At 44.3% G+C, this 17,642-nt stretch overlaps 1 protein-coding gene across 1 annotated transcript in view; it reads right to left on the reverse strand.

Annotated features, from left to right (window-relative positions):
- Window positions 1-17,642, reverse strand: part of CARTPT (CART prepropeptide) — a 35,027-nt gene that overhangs the window by 8,319 nt on the left and 9,066 nt on the right. The window contains exon 2 of the mRNA XM_078675282.1: window positions 17,370-17,453. Within this exon, the coding sequence (XP_078531408.1) occupies window positions 17,370-17,453 (84 nt within the window). The remainder of the gene's footprint in view (window positions 1-17,369; window positions 17,454-17,642) is intronic.

Genomic DNA, 17,642 nt, shown 5'->3' on the forward strand with positions numbered 1-17,642 from the left:
ATAATTGTACATGGTCTATTAGTGTTCATAGATGTTTTCCTTATCTTTAGCTCTCTTTCCATTTCCTAATTTCATACTGTAGACAAATCAGACTACCTGCTTTGAAGAAGCCATGCTGTAGCTGGACCATATTTAAAATTTGCTGACCATTTCTTGAAGCACTGAAAAGCAATCTCAAGATAATTAGAACTCATGCCTATGTTATTGAGCTGCGGAATGGGCATATATATAATTCATTTTGCATGTAGTAAAAAATGGGGACTGGTGGATGGTGAAAATCTTGCAGCAGTTTTGGAGCATGAACGCTCCCTGTCAAACTGTAGCAACGTTGACCCATGCCTGCTGAGTTAGCCTCCAGCATTATTCTGTTGGGCAATATACTGATGATAACATTAGATTTTAAAATGGCACTAAAGAATGGTTTTACCACTACCAATGCATGTCAACACACCATCGTGCTCTTTCAATTTGCTTCCATATTCTTCTTTCTTTCCTTTCACCTTCCTTTGTCTTTCTTCCATCATCTTCTTTCTTTACTCTTTCTTTCTTCAGGGTTCAAGTTATGTCCTACTCTATGTATATCTTATTTCTCTTTCCTTCTCCCTTTTTTATCTGTCCCGTTAGAAACAGTCTGGCAATAGGGTTTAATATATTTGCATTGTGATTAGAAGTTTCAGGAGCCCTAAAATACAATCCTAAGATAATTAGACCTGAAGACTGTTTATACTAAGCTATGGTGTGTTATAGCATTCTAATTTGAAGAGGCACTGAAGGGTGATTTAGTCAATACACTGTTAGCTGACCATAGAATGAAGTGATTCTAAAACATGTCATATCTCTGGAGTCTGCACTTTTTGTAGATGGCACAAGAAGGGATAAATCGCCATGCTGGTGTTCTGTGTGTTTCTAGTGGCATGTTTGTAAGTTTAAAATAGCTTACAGTTTGTGTACTGGAAAATGCTTTAACCTCCTTAAATTCCAAATTGTATTGTACAGAAAGAAAATATCTAGATCAGCATACAAAAATTTACTGTTAGCTGACTAACTATAACTCGCGCAACCGCAATGCACTGCTTATGACCTCAGATATTACATCACTTATGACATGGTCAGAGGCACCACTGATGACATCACTGATGAAATCTCAAATGACATCACTGATGACATCATACAGTAACTGTTAGCGTTTTTCAAAAGTTTGAGTGTTAAATATATATACCAAGGTGTATTGATGAATCAGTGGATGTATGAGTGCCTGTAGCGATGATTCAGTGGGTGCGTGACTGCTGTATAAGTGAATGATTTGGTGTCTCAGTGAATGTATGGGTGAGTGACTAGGTTGTGTGACTGTCTGTATAAGGTCTGTCAGTTGGTGTCTAAATAGCTATATGGGTTGTAGAGTGGGTACGTGAGTGGCTGTATGGGTGACTGATTGGGTGCCTGAGTACCTGTATGGGCGTATAAATGTATGTGTGGGTGGGTGGGTGAGGGTGTGTGTGACTGCATGCATGGATGAGTGAGTGGGTGGGTGGGTAAATCAGTGGCTGTGTGGGTTAGTGAGTGCATCTGTGAGGGGCTGTATGGGTGACTGGGAGTGTGTATGGCTGTCGGCGAGTGAATCGATGTGTCAGAGGATTATGGGTGAGTAACTGCATATGTGAAAGGCAGTATAGGTGAGTGTTGGAGTATGAGTGACTATGTGTGAGTGAGTGATTGTGAGAGTGGCTTTATGGGTGAGTGTGTGCTTATGTCAGCCACTGTATAAATGAGTATGTGTTAGTATCTGTATGAATAAGTGAGTGGGTTGTGTGCATAACTGTATAGGTGAGTAAGTGGCTGTGTGAATCACCCCATGGGTGAGTGAGTAGGTGTCTGAGTAGCTCTATCGGTGACTGACAGTATGTGAGTGGCTGTATGGGTTTATGAGTGGATATATCAGTGGTTGTATTAGTAAGTGCGTTGGTGTATGAGTGATTGTATGGGTGACTGAGTGGATGTGTGTGTAAATCTATGAATCAGTGAGTGGGTGTGTAAGTATCGGTGTGTTAATGTTTTTGAGAATGTTAGGGTGGAAGTTGGAGTGGGTGTATGAAAGCTTATATTGGGGTTGAAGTGGGTGTGTCAGAGATTCTGTGGATGATGTAATCAGTGATGTCATTTGAGATGTCATCAGTGATGCCATTGACCATGTCATGAGCGTTGTAATATGTGAGGCCGGAAGAAGTCCATTACAGGGGCGCGAGTTATAGTTAGCCCAGCTAACTATAACTACTGAATTTCTCTGGTTTTGTACGAGTGAAATCTGAGCCGAGCTATAACGTCTCTGTAACATCTATTTTTTCAGTGAATTTTTAAGTTTTTAAAATTCCGTTTCGTAACTATACCGTCCCAGTAACCTTTGTTTTTTTTCAGTGAATTTCTATGTTTTTTTAACTAGTAGTTGTTTTTGTAGAGTGGTGGAGAAAGGGGGCTGGGCCTCCCACCAGCTCTCAGGAATCCCGCTGTGTAGGACTTACAGGAGGTACCAGGAGAGCATCCTGGCTCCCAAGGTCTCTAAGAAGTAAAGTGGACTTTATCCCCAACCAGAAGTGCACCACAAGCCGCATTTGCAGAGTTGCGGAGAAAAGGGGGGTGGCCTCCAAAGACCACTTAGCAATCACTCTGTGTGGAAATTATTGGAGATAACAGGTGGGGTAGTTGGCCCCCAAGGACGTCCTTGGGGGCCTACTACCCCTCCTATTACCTTCAGTAAGTCCCACACAGCAGGATTGCTGAGACCCGATAGGAGGACCCCTTTATCCACCACTCTGCAGACGTGTCTCCTAGCGCACTACTAGTAGGTGGATGTAGTCCTCTTGGCTATTGATGGTCCTTGGGGGCCAACTACCTCTCATGTTACCTCCAGCAAGTCCCACACATTGGGTTTGCGAAGAGGTTTTCAGTGGCCTTGCCCCCTTTCTCCACCACTCTGCAAAAGCGCCTCCTGGCACACTACTAGTTGGGGGATGAAGTCCCCTTGGCTCTTGAGGGCCCTTGGGGGTCAACTAGCCCTCCTGTTACCGCCAGTGAGACTCACATAGATAGATTGCCGAGAGGTCATCAGAGGCCACGCCCCCTTTCTCCACCACTCTGCAAATGCGCCTCCTGGTGCATCACTCATTGGGGAAGAAGTCCATGTTAGTCCTGAGGCCCTCAGGAGGTAAGGGGACCTCATCCCCCCACTATCAGTGTGCTGAGAGGTGCGTTTGCAGAGTGGTGGACAAAAGAGGTGTGGCCTCCGACCACCTCTCAGCAATCCCACTGTGTGGGGCTTACTGGAGAACAGGAGATCTTGTTGGACCCTAAGAATCCTCAGCAGTGACGGGGACATCATCCCACAACCAGGAGTGCGCCAGGAGGCACGTTTGCACAGTAGTGGAGAAAGGGGACGGGCCTCTGGCGAGTTGCCGGCTTTCATTTTTTTTCTTCTTCTTTTTATCTTTTTTAGGAAGGGGCTGCATGACCCCTTCCCTGGACCATTTGGCGCCCCAGGGACCCCATCCCCTGAGGCCGGATCCTTTTTTAATTTTTTTTTTATTTTAAAAGGGGATGGGGCTGCACGGCACTCCTCCCGGGCCATTTTAAGTCACAGGAACCCCCATCCCCTGGGAATGCCTCTCCATTGTGGATTGTGGGGTTGAGCCTGAAGGCCCCCACAGTCCTGGCCAGCTTCCCACCTTCTGTGGGAGCCAGCATTGCTTTTACACTCAGGGAGCTGCTGACATGCTCCCTGTGTGTAAAATCAAAGTGTGCTCCCTCCATTTTAAGCAAGCGAAAGCAAAATGCTCTTGCTTGCTCAAAGCGGAGCACACTGATTCCTAAGGCATGGCGGTAGCAGTGCTCTTGTCATAGTATACTGCAATGTCCCGGGGGTTGGCACCCTGGGACATTGCTGAAGCAGGCCCTTGGGGGGGAGGCAGTCCCTAGGGCTATCCAGAGCTCCTGGTGGGGGGCCGCTTGGCCCCCCTCCGTTCTTCACATTTGCCACGGGGAGGTGGTGGTCCCCAGGGGGCTGCAATGGACCCCTTTCATTAATGTATTTGTGGCCCGGGCAGGAGGCGGTCCCCGGGGCTTTGGGGTAGGCCGTAGGGCCTCCTTACTTTACTTTTTAATATAGTATGTGCCTCTGGGAGGTGGCAGTCCACGGGGCTGTGGGGGAGGCCCTACAGCCTCCCAGCATTACTTAAAAAAATAAATAAACCGCCGCCTCTACGATGTGTTGTACAGGACAGAGGATGTCGGGGACGCGCAGACGGCGTTGATGTTGTTGGATGTCTCAATGGCATTCAATATTATCGAATGGCCGTATCTATTTCGCGTGCTCCAGAAGTTTGGCTTTGGCCCGGCCTCTTGCTGGTGGGTGCGGCTCCTTTATGAACAGCCGGTGGCTCGGGTTAGAGTAAATGGTACTGTGTCCAGGGCATTCCCCCTTAAGAGGGGTACCAGGCAGGGCTGCCCCCTGACACCCTTCCTGTTTGCCCTGGCACTGGAGCCACTGGCTCACTGGATCAGGAGAGATGGGTCCTTCTGGGGCCTAGCTTTGATGGATGACTGGGAGGAGCGTATTTCCCTGTACGCTGATGATATCATGTTGTATATGGCACTGCCATATCACTCGATCGCACAGGCACTACATTTATTTGAATTATTTGGCAGTTACTTCGGCTATACCATTAATTGGGGGAAGTCAGTGATTTTTCCTTTGTCCGGCCCCGTCCCATGGGTCCCCACCAGATGTCCAGCTTCCGTGGCCATGGACGGCTTCAAATATTTGGGGGTTTATATTACTCGGGACATCGCAGAATTTTTTAACAGGAACCTGGAGCCCCAGTTGGCCTTCCTTGAGGCTGACGTTAGTCATTGGCGATTACTACCGCTTTCCCTCATGGGCCGCACAGCACTATTTAAGATCCTCACCCTGCCAAGACTGCTATATATTCTCCAAAACACACCGTATCCGGTTCCCCGGGCTGTATTTACGCGTATCTCTCAGGCGGTGCGGTTGCTGCTGTGGAACGGTGGGACCCCCAGAATAGCATTACACAAACTCACCAGAGGGGTATCTGACGGGGGCCTGGCGCTCCCCGATGTCTGATTGTATTATTGGGCCTCACAACTCCAGGTAGTACTCCGATTGTTCAGAACCGGCCTATAGAGTAGACAGATCAGTCATACCGGGAAGAAACACAGAACACTTACTATACACTCGGAGGCTGCAAAGGGAATGGCCTACTGACACTAGAGTGGTGGTCCAGTGCTGGATGGAGGCGAATAAGTTCCTGGGATGGGCGGAGAGACTGACCGGTAGAACCCCTTTGTGGCTGGGTGATCAACTGAAGAAGGTGTCTGGTTTGTCCGGTTTTGGGGGTTGGAGGTTGATTGGCATAGAATATTTGGGCGACGTCTGGAGGGGTTCTGCCCCCCGCACCTTTGCCTATCTCAAGAAGGAGTACGACCTACATGACTCACAACAATACCACTACATACAACTTGTATATGCCATTCGAACACACATTGGTATAGACTCTTCCATTCCGGAGTATTCTCCTTTGGAGGATAGGTTACTATAAGACCCCATACTTGAGAAGCCTACATCCACCATTTACCGAAAGCTCATAAATAATATGCCAGACCCCTTGGTGAAGCTCCATGCAGCATGGACCCGAGACATTGGTACCCTCAAGGATGACGATTGGCAAGACGCCATACAGAGCCCGCGAGACATAGCTATCCATCCTAGGTTTAGATTGATCCAATTGAAAATCCTACACCGTGTATATTATCCTCGCACACACTTCTACAAGTGGGGTAGGAGTCCGTCGGCCATTTGCGTAAGGGGCTGTTGGGGGAAGGTACCTTCTACCATATATTGCGGGAGTGCCTTGAAATAGTCCCTTTTTGGATCAAAGTTACAGACACTATGTCGATGGTAGTGGGGTACTCTGTCTCGATGGAGCCAAAGTGGCTGTTGATGATGGTCAAGGGGGATATAGATTGGTCGCGACATGTTAAACTTTGGTTCGCATTAGCTGCGGTGTAGCTAAAAGAAACATCACCAGGGGATGGGGATCCCAGACGCCCCCGCAATGGGAGGAGGGACTTAGATTGATGCCAAGGAGCTAAGGAGACTATATATAAGAGCAGGGGATGTACCAAGAAGTGGAAAAAGATCTGGGGGCCATGGCGGAGATACAGGGAGTCAGGGGGGAGGACTGGCAGTAATTCTGCAATGTTATGTCCCACTGATGTGCTGCTGTCCTACATTTATTTTTGTCCATCACATCGCTATTACTTGATTTGTTTCTTGAACCCTGAAGACTATGCTATGGTACTACGAACTATGTTCAATAAAAAAATGTTTTAAAAAAAATAAACAGTGCGCCCAGGGGAGGTGGCAGTCCCCGGGGCACGGGGGTCCGCGAGGACCCCCCACATAATTTTAATTATCCCCAGGGAGGTGGCGGTCCCTAGGGCAGGGGGGTCCTTGAGGCTTCCCCACATAATTGCAATTAGCCCCGGGGAGGTGGCGGTCCCTTGGGCTGCAGGTGTGCCCAGTGGGCCCGCCTGCATTCATTATTTAGAAATGCCCCAGGGAGGTGGCGGGCCTCAGGACGGGTGGGCCCCAGAGAGGGCTCCCCATATTGTTTTAATTAGCCCCGGCAAGGTGGCGGTCCCCAAGGGCAGGGGAGTCAGTCAGGCCCCCCACATATTTGCAAATAGCCCCTGGGAGGTGGCAGTCCCTGGGGGTGCGAGCGGGTCCAGTGGGCCTGCCTGCATTCATAATAAAAATTGCCCAGGAGAGGTGGCGGTCCCCAGGTCTTTGATAAGCCCTAAGAGGGGGACCCATGCCCCCCCCCACCTAAATTGACCTTATGCCCATGGGTCCTGGCCACCTCCTTGGTACACTTTTAATTATGAATGATTTTTTTTAATTTGCAGCAGATTCGCAGTTCTGTAGCATCACCATATCTGAGAGGTTAGGATATTCCTACCCATACCACTTTTATTTTTCTTAAACTTTTTTTTGGGGACTCGGCTTCAAGCTGAGTCATAAGATGGCTGCCAACACTTCCTGATTCAAGTGTTGGCAGCCAATCGAATTTTAGTAGGATTCGCAAGTCCACTGCAAGGACTCGAATTCCCAGATTTTGTGTAAATCTGTTCAGTAATTTTTGAGATATCTATATTTTTTAGAGATAGATATTAAAAAAATTACTTAACAGATTTACACCAAATCACAAAAAGCATAGTTTCTGGACCAACATCCAGCTTTCTGCCAAATTTGGTGTAATTCCGTTTCCTAGTTCGGGCTGCAGTCATGCTGAAAAAATGAAAATCCCCCTAGACTTAACATGGGGAAAACGAGTTTTGGGAACCCCCTTTTTTCTCGGCCTCCACTTGACAGATCACCCCAAACTTTCAACGCAGCAGCTGAAGCAAAAAGGGGAGGTTTTGTGAACATTTTGGGGAGACTCAACAAGCGGCACCAAAGTTATTGGCAAAAACAAAACGCTTTTCCTATGAAAACTTTGGCCTAACTATAACTACCTACTGGCAACTGCCATTAGGAAGGATGCATGTATATGTATATAGTCAGGGATAAACGGGCCACACGCACCCTGAGGCCATGACAGGGCCTTTCATTGAAAACAGCTTCATTAAAGTGGGACTATCGAGTGACTATTGGGACATGGACTGCAAGTCCCACAATCCAATGTGGGCAAAATTCATCAGTCCAACTGAGGACATCAATTATGCAAATAGTGTGGGAGTGTCCAATAGCATAAATTCAGTTAAAGCCTCTGACGACGAGCGGCGGCTCAGAAACGCGTTAGGCTGTCATCAAGTTAACTGAATGGCTGAAATTCCATCAGGTTGGGAGGTGGTCCTTACCCGATCAGTAACTTCTGTGGAGTGCGTCCTTGACCTTTGGGCACCTTGGAGGGTTGATATTGCGCAGCAGCCCTGCCGCGAAGGATTCACCACCCTGTTATCACTGGGGGCCACAGAGCGCTGAATCATGCCGTGTCTCATCGTGGGGCAACAAGAAAGGTTTGGGTCCTATCTCTGACCGGCTTGGACCACTCCAATGTACCAAACAAAACAAATAGCCAGACAGGTTTACTTTTTATCATTTGATCACACCCAGCCTACCAGTGCTGAGTGATCAACTATTTTATTTTAGTTTTTTGTCTTATTTTGCTTTTTCATTAAATATTTTTTGTATGTCATCAAAAGAACAGTTATCAAACAATAAAGAATACATTCAGAAAACAATGTGCAAAATATATACAAGTGTTCAATATGTACAAAATCAATACTCAATTTCAAAAACACCAAAGATACATGCCACTAGGGGACCTTCAGGATTCAAGGGAACTTGGAATAGGGATAGGGATGTCATAGTTAGATATTAGCATTTAAAAAACATTGAAATTCACTGAAAAAAACATAGGATTAAGGTACGTTATAGTTAGAAATTAGCATTTAAAAAACCTTAGAAATTCACTGAAAAAACCATAGGTTTCAGGGACGTTATAGTTAGCTGAACGAACTATAACGGCCGAATTTCTATGGTTTTGTAAGAGTGAAATGTCCAGCTAACTATAATGTCCCTGAAACCTACTTTTTTTCCAGTGAATATATATATATATATATTTATATATATATATATATATATATATATATATATATATATATTCACTGAAAAAACCATAGGTTATAGACCATATATAGTTAGGAATTAGCATTTACAAAACCTTGAAAATTCACTGAAAAAACCATAGGTTATACACCATATATAGTTAGGAATTAGCATTTAAAAAACCTTATTTTACTCACACAAAACCATTGAAATTCCATATATAGTTAGTTGCACTAACTATATATCGCGCACCCGCAATCCACTGCTGATCATGTCACATATTACATCATTCATGACATGGTCAGTGACATCACTGATGACATCTCAAATGACATCACTGATGAGATCACTGATGACATCATCCAGTGACTGTGTGTTTCTGTAAAGTTTAAATATGTTTTACATATTGAAGAATGAGTAGATGTATAAGTGTCTGGACGAAGGATTTAGTAGGTGCATGACTGAATGTATGAGTGAGTGATTAAATGTGTCTCACTGAGTGCATGGGTTAGTGACTAAACTGTCTTAATTTGTGCATCATTATGTCTGTTGTTCTGTAAACTGCTGCATGTGTTGATCAGTAGCTATATGATTAACTATATGGGTTATTGATTGATTCTCCAAGTATTTGTATAGGAGACTGAGTGTGTGTGTGGCTGGCTGGGAGGTGTGTGACTCTGTGCAGATCAATGTGTACTTGTATCAATGATTGTATAAGAAAGTAAGTATGTGTTAGTATATGTTTGAAAATGTAAGGTGCTCTATGTTTAACTGTATAGACAAGAAAATGGAAGTGTGATTGATTCTTTACAGGACTGACTAGGTGTGTGAGTAACTCCATGGATGAGTGGCAGAGTGTAAGTGTCTGTATAGGTGTATGAGTGCATATGATAGTGTTGTAAAGATGAGTGATTGTATGTATGAATGATTGTATGGGTGAATGAGTGAATGTGTGTGTAGACGTAGGAATCAGTGAGTATGTATGTAGTAACTAGTATTGGTGTGTCAATGGTTTCAAAAATTATACTCTGTATTTAACACTGGGTGAAACAGAGGTTATATTAAAACGTGAGGAGATGCATTGTATTGTCACATGAATGATATCATCAGTGATGTGGTCATTGATGTCAAATGAGATGTCATCAGTGATCTCATCAGTGATGTCATTTGAGATGTCATCAGTGATGTCACTGACCATGTCATGAATGATGTAATATGTGACATGATCAGCAGTGGATTGCGGGTGCGCGATATATAGTTAGTGCAACTAACTATATATGGAATTTCAATGGTTTTGTGTGAGTAAAATAAGGTTTTTTAAATGCTAATTCCTAACTATATATGGTGTATAACCTATGGTTTTTTCAGTGAATTTTCAAGGTTTTGTAAATGCTAATTCCTAACTATATATGGTCTATAACCTATGGTTTTTTCAGTGAATTTCAATGGTTTTTTAATAGCAAATATCATAAGCTGTCGAATGTCAAGTACGTGGTAAGTAAAAACATTTTCGTGTTTATGCACACTGATCTGCTTTGAATGCTGCCCCCCACCCCTCATTTCTATTAGGAGTACTCTCTCTTTGCAGATAGTGAAGGGTAGTTAACGCAGCCCTTTGCCCCCTTTGTAATCCGTCGTGCCTGCTTCTCTCTCCATTTGATTGATTGTTCTCTTTGGTTCATTCTCTATTTACAAACAAGCACAGAGTCGCAATACTCTGTTTAGTCTTTGCAGATAGCGAAAAATCGTGTAAAAAAACAAAAGGAATCGAGCAAAATCAGTAGGCCACTAATGGGATCTCTTTTTGACCTCGCTAAAATAGAAACATTAGGAACAACCTGTTGAAAATAGCAATGCGTATGTACATAAGCGGCGTTCATTTGTGTTCACAGTACCCCTTGTTGATTGTTTGAATCGAGCATTAAATTGTTCGAAGTTAATTCTCTTAAGGATCTTCTCTGCCTGCAAACGAGGAAGAATAGGAATATTCTCTCTCCCTTTGCAGATAGTGAAGGGTAGGTAACGCAAGCCTTTAACACGTCGTACCTATTTCATTCCTCATTGATTGATTGATTGTCCTAACATTGACTGTTTGGGAATTAGTTCTTTTTGGAGGTATTCCCTGTTTGCAAATAAACGTAGGAAAATCTTTGCAAGTAGTGAAAGGGTACGTAATGCGGACCTTTCTCCCCCGTTGTAATCTGTCATGCCTATCTACTCCCCACTGATTGATGCACCTGTTTCACCCGGACCATTTACTAGAGATACGTCATCTGGCCCGACCAGAGAGCACCCCTAGTGAAAAGGACATATGCAATAATAACGAAGTGATCACTGTATCCTGTTAACAGAAACTTTAGCATGAAACAACCTGGAAAGAAAAGAATAGGAAAACGAAAATCAGTAGGCCACTGATGAACATGAACTTTTATTAAACAACGAACAAAGAAACGATAACATAACGTAATGATAAAACCTATTAATGTCCTAGAAACAAGAAAACGTTAAAATATGCCAGTGGTGAGAGACCAGAAAAACAGTAAGAGAAACCAAATCACCCCTCGCTGTCCCACCGCCTGCCACGCCAAAAAAATCGATAGACTACGGAAAATGCAAGTCAGTAGAACATCCGCCCCCACTCTGGAAACTTCCAAGGTGGGGCAGGGTTCCGACTACGCCCAGCCGGGAGCAGCCCATATAAGGCAGGTCCTGCTGCCACGCCTCGGCCAGGAGATCCTAACGTAGGGTGTAGCCGGAGGAGAGGCCGAGGCCAGCGGGACCCGGCCAGGGGATTGCCTTTACAACGCTGAACAGTTGCAGGGGGGGGGAATGTCTCCTCGACCCTCCCCTCTCTCTCCCAGTCCGGCCGCGGTGGCCCTTGAGAGTTGCAGGTAGTCCCGCCACATGCTCTTCCGGTCCGGCCACCAACGGTCGGGGGGCCGAGGCCGACGGGATCCGGCTGCAGCCGATAAACCAAGAAACCCGTTCATGGGGCCAGAGCCAGGGGCGTCCGGCCGACATCTACCGGAAGCCCGGCCCGAAGACGGACGGGACACTTCTTCTTTCTTGAATAATGGCTGCGACAACACTGGGGGGGGATGTCTTGCACATGCCTCCGACCCCCCCCCCCCTCGTCCTCATCGCCTGGTCCGGCCATAACAAATCTCAAGCGAGACGCCGTGGGGTGCACTGGGAGGGAGAGACGGTGCGAACAGGCCTCTCCCGCCTCCCCAGGTGGAGGCTTCCCAGCTGCACCCTCAGCGCTCCAGGCACCCGGAAAAGGGTTCTTTCACTGTGGCCATGCTGCAACGTCTCGCCCGGCAGGGTGGAGCCCGTCCGCTCATGTGACCCCGCGATCGCCGGTAGCTGCCGAACTCTCAAAATGGCGGTCGACCTGGCAAGAGCGGGCCCAGCATAAAGAAATGGCCCGGTCACTGGTTGACTCCACCACCGTAGTCCTCCACGACCTTGAAGATTCTAGAGGAGCCGCGGGAGTCTCCGACCCCCGATGGGGAATGACTGCCATGATCGCCCGTGGAGTGACGAAACTGTATCCGCGGGACGTCGGCGCTCCCATGCTGGCGCCAGCCTCACTTTGAATTACTAGAATCCTGCAGACCTCACTTCCGGTGAAAGCACAGTGTGACCCGTAGGAAAAATTATTGCACCCCCTCCCCTTTTTGACTGATAGTTCAAACCACCGATCCTTTCCTTTGCCCTTTTAACGGAACTTTGGACTGCCTCCCCCTCTTTTACATTTTCTAGAGAAAACAAAACATTAACCACTACATTAGCATAGCAGTTGACACCAGAACTGTTTTCAAATTGAAAACCAACAACATCTTCAACAGAATCCTTTTTGTTTCTGCTGTGACCCTGCTACAGCACAGGCATTGTCCCCAGCAGTAATTCTGCAATGCCGGTAAGAATAGCTGTGGTGCCTACTGGACTCACTCACCCCCGCGGCGCCCCACGCCGTTATTTGCTGGGCGGCAACTTACTAGACATCACCTTCGTGCCATCTAGATTTCAGCGCGTTCTGCTGCCTTGGAACTATTCGCACAACAGACCGCTACTGACAAGAATATTTCATTATTGGTGCTGTCAATTTCAATAAATCTATTGGATAATTCAAAAGAAATTGCCACGGTCTCTTCGTTGTTTAAATGTTTTTACTGTTTTTGTTTTGTTGTATATATTTATATGTTATTAAAGTTTTATATTCCTACTACTTTGTTGGAGTGCTATATATTTTTAATGTGACACATAATTGTAAAAACTTTGATGTACAAAGAGTCATTCCTGGAATCTTCCGCTTCAGGCTCGGTCCCCTCCCCAATCACAATACAGGATGGTTTTCAGATAGTAGGAACACGTGTGGTGTGACGGATCTCATCGGGTGTGGGCCTTGATCTACTATAACTCCTTTGAAGAGGGGTGATTCTTTACAGCTGGGGCCATAAACTACATCTGCAGGGCTAGCTGATAGCCTGGACAATCGGACACAGAGGAAGAGGAGTGTCAGAGGGTGCGGTAGTGAATAGAGCGAAAGGGAGGTGTCGGGCGGGCACAGAGTGTGATTCTCTGTGATTCTCAGGGAAGAGCAGCGCAGATGGGGGGAGGTTTATTGCCCATGCATAAGACAGAGAGCGGTGGTGACCAGTGCCTGGGGAAGATGCTTGCGTGGGTGAGGAGCCATGCTACGAATCGACAGCGTGCAGAGAGTGGGTCTGGTCAAGACATCTAAAATGGCTGCCGTGCACGACAAAAGTGTGGCATTTCAAAAAAGGCAAGATGGCGCAGACAATGTTTTTCAACACTTCCTCATTTCCTTCGAATCGAACGTTAACAGACGTTGGGGCATATTACCAAAGTTAAGCGATATTTATCGCTAACGATGCTTACCAACGAATTTTTTACCACTAAGCATCGTCAGAAATTATCGAAGATAAACCTTGCTATTATCAAGGTTTATCGCAAATGCGATAATAAACGGCCGCAATGCATGAATATCGCTAAAAACTCAGCGATATTCATGCATTACCGAGCTAATGCTCTTAGCCATGTTATCCACCTCCCATTGGATAACATGGCTAAGAACTGCTCAGGGCAGGTGTTACTTTTTGGAGATATTCGCGCTTAGCGCGAATATCTCCAAAAGTTGGTAATAGGAGATAGATATCTTGCATGTTGTAATGCAAGTTATTGTGGTATATGGAACTCATACCATAATCTCTCAGGAAAGCAGAAACTGATCCTTTTGGGACCGCCTAAAAAGGCCTAGGGGGTGAGGAGTACTCTACTTTGCCCCCTTTTCATGTTCCGAACTATTTTATTTTACTCTCTTCTGTAATTACACAAAATAGCAGCGATAAGATGCATCGGAGACACACAGTGAGAGAAAGGAGGCCGGAGATGAAGAAGAGATGTCAAATACACATTGGAGATAATATAGTGGCAGAAGGGAAGTAAATATGAGTAAACTTACCATGTAACATAAAAATGTTGCACTCTATACTATAAGTCTCATTTTATACTACAATCACTTCGCTACAACCTCATAAATTAAAAATGAAAATGAATAATGTCTCAAACAATTTTTGATTTCTAAATATAAATTTATTCTTCAGAATTTTCTAAATTTGAAAGAACTAGTAACATGTCCTCATCAGCAATGTCCTCATGAAAAGTCTCCAATGATGATTCTTGTAACTCTATGGTCTCCAAACACTCGATAAATTCGCCATCAAGAGATTGATCAAAAAAATCATTCAAGTCATCTCCTCCTTGTGACAATATTTCATTATTGGTGCTGTCAATTTCAATCAATGTAGTGGAATCATTCAAGTCATCTCCTCGTGACAATATTTCATTATTGGTGCTCTCAATTTCAATCAATGTAGTGGAATCATTCAAGTCATCTCCTCCTTGTGACAATATTTCATTATTGGTGCTGTCCATTTCAATCAATCTAATGGAATCATACAAGTCATCTCCTCCTTGTGACAATATTTCATTATTGGTGCTCTCAATTTCAATCAATGTAGTGGAATCATTCAAGTCATCTCCTTGTGACAATATTTCATTCTTGGTGCTGTCCATTTCAATCAATCTAATGGAATCATACAAGTCATGTCCTCCTTGTGACAATATTTCATTATTGGTGCTCTCAATTTCAATCAATGTAGTGGACAATTCAAAAGAAATTGCCACGGTCTCTTCATTGTGAGCCATTTTATTTTGAAATTGCTTGCTGTAAATTGCAGAAAAAAATAATCACTTTCATTTATCGTTTTTAGTAATACATAATATAAAACTAACTTTATCAAGTATTTAGTATAACAGAAGGACTGCAAATAAATAACAGAAAACATTTTTCAAATTATCTTCAAGTGTACAACATAGTTCCCCTTACAAATTAACAACTCACCTTTTTAAAAGTAGGAGAAGTGTTAGTACTGTGTAAATCAAACACCAGAAATTCACCACCAAAAATTCCTCACAAATGTACCTCAGACAGTAGTATCACAAAATGGCTGTGGTTTCCTCTCATTTGAAATATATACATAACCAATTAACTTTCATCACACACAAATACAAAACCAAAGTAACATTTTAATTGGTTCTAAATTTCAACACTTTCAAATGTGTTTTCCCCATGCAATTTTCCATAGGACATTTACATACGTCTACAGCCTGAATGGCTGAACGGAATTACACCAAACTTGGCAAAATGGTACATCAAACCTAAGAGGTCAGGAAGGATCTACTATGCCCCCTTATGGTCATTTCCCCCTTCACTTTGGCCTCCTCTTGTCTCTCAATCCTACCGAGAGACAAGATGGCGGCCGCTACGGACTGTTTGGAATGTTGACAGACGCCGGAGAACCAATCAGCTTCGCAAAGCTCCGTAACGCGGAAAGTACGCGAAGCGGAGCGCTGTTACAGATATATATCTTTTTTTGAACGTTAATTTCTCAAAATCCACTGGAGCACATATATTGAGACCTAGCAAAGGCACATCGGGCTACCAGTCCCTAATATTTTGCCAAGTTTCGTGCAAATCCATTCAGCCGTTCGATTATTATTATTATTTTTTTTTTTGCCCCGCGGGGCCCTTTTAAAACCTCCACATCAAACGTAGGGGGTCAGCGAGGATCTACTATTCCCCCTTATGGTCATTTGCCCCTTCGCTTTGGCCTCCTCTTGTCTCTCGATCCTACCGAGAGACAAGATGGCGGCCGCTACGGACTGTTTGGAATGTTGACAGACGCCGGAGAACCAATCAGCTTCGCTTCACAAAGCTCCGTTGCGCGAAAAGTACGCGTCCTGGAGCGCTGCCCGGTCCGCTGTTACAGATATATATCTTTTTTTAAACGTTAATTTCTCAAAATCCACTGGAGCACATATATTGAGACCTACAAAAGGCACATCGGGCTACCAGTCCCTACAATTTTGCCAAGTTTCGTGCAAATCCATTCAGCCGTTCGGGCTAAAAGTGAGGCCAACCGCCCTATGGAAAACTCAATGTTAAAAACACGTTTTGGGACCCCCCTTTTTTCTCAGCCCCCCCTTGACGAACCCCCCCCAAATTTTCAAGAGCTGCTCAGAAACAAAATGTGCCATTTTCCTGAAAATTTCAGCCAATTCCGTCCACAAACGCCAAAGTTATTAGACATAGAATTTTCAAAAAACCCATAGAGAAAAAATCCTAACTATATATACCTACTGGCGACCGCCAGTAGGTAATTATATATATATATGGATGGATGTATGTATGTGTATATATATATATTATATATATATATGGATGGATGTATGTATGTGTATATATATATATGTCATGTGATCAAGGTACGTCAGGAACCGAAACGCGTAATGGCAGACAAAGCAAGAACAGCTGAATAAATAAGAACTCTTGGCACTAACTTGGGTCTGTGCTCCACGTTTTTTTCTGGAAAAGAAAGCGCAAGCTACCAGCTCGTGGGAGTGGAGTACATACATACATATATATAAACGTGCCTTTGTCAATCACCAAAAGTGTACTTGAGCCCAAATCCATAAAGCGTGGCTCATTTCAAAACCTTTGGCAAACAAACGCCACAGGGCGTTTGTTTGCCACATGTTTTGAAATAAACCACGCTTTATGGATTTGGGCTCAAGTACACTTTTGGTGATCGACAAAGGCACGTTTGGATGTTTATAGAGGTTTGCGACCTCACTTGACCCCACCGCCGTAAGAGGCAGAGAGACTTGTGATTCTATTTGGAGATATATATATATAAATATATATATATATCCTTCTGCTGGAAAAACAAGTTAAATCACCCAATGGGGCTTACCGCTGTAGTCAGGGGTGTCATTAGACAGAATATTGATATTGTGTCAGTCAGCAGCTGAGATTGCCATGGTCACTAGCTACAATTGTCACTATGCTGACGGGCATGCTCACCCCCATTTACTTAAGCCCAGTCATTAGTTGCTAACAGCAAAGTAAATGTATGTAACCTCAAATTAATTAAAACATTTTAAATTCAACAATAAATGCTAATGTAAGGTTCCCATCAACACAATAATAGCTAACAATTAAACTAATTTTACAGCCCCGGCTGGAGGGACAAAAGCATAACATGCAATTAATTGATGCTAACTTTGTAAATACATGAAATATACACCTTTCACTCACCATAGGAACCTGGCCATATTTTTTCTCATAGATTGGAATACTTTTACTCTTCAGCTTTTCCAACACTTCTTGCAATGCCTCAATCTGGGAAATGTAAGAATAAGAACTTTAAGGCTCCTTTAAAAAGTAAACATTTTGTCAAAGCCAGAGAAACTTAAGCAAGGGCATTACAAGATTATAGAATCAGTCTAGATAATCTTCGCTAGGAGGATTGGTGGTCGGCCATTGTGTCAGGACCATGAAGCGGGCATCCTCCCTGTGCAGAATCATTCT

The sequence above is a fragment of the Lissotriton helveticus genome, chromosome 2_1, assembly GCF_964261635.1.
Source record: "Lissotriton helveticus chromosome 2_1, aLisHel1.1, whole genome shotgun sequence".
Lineage (NCBI taxonomy): Eukaryota > Metazoa > Chordata > Amphibia > Caudata > Salamandridae > Lissotriton > Lissotriton helveticus.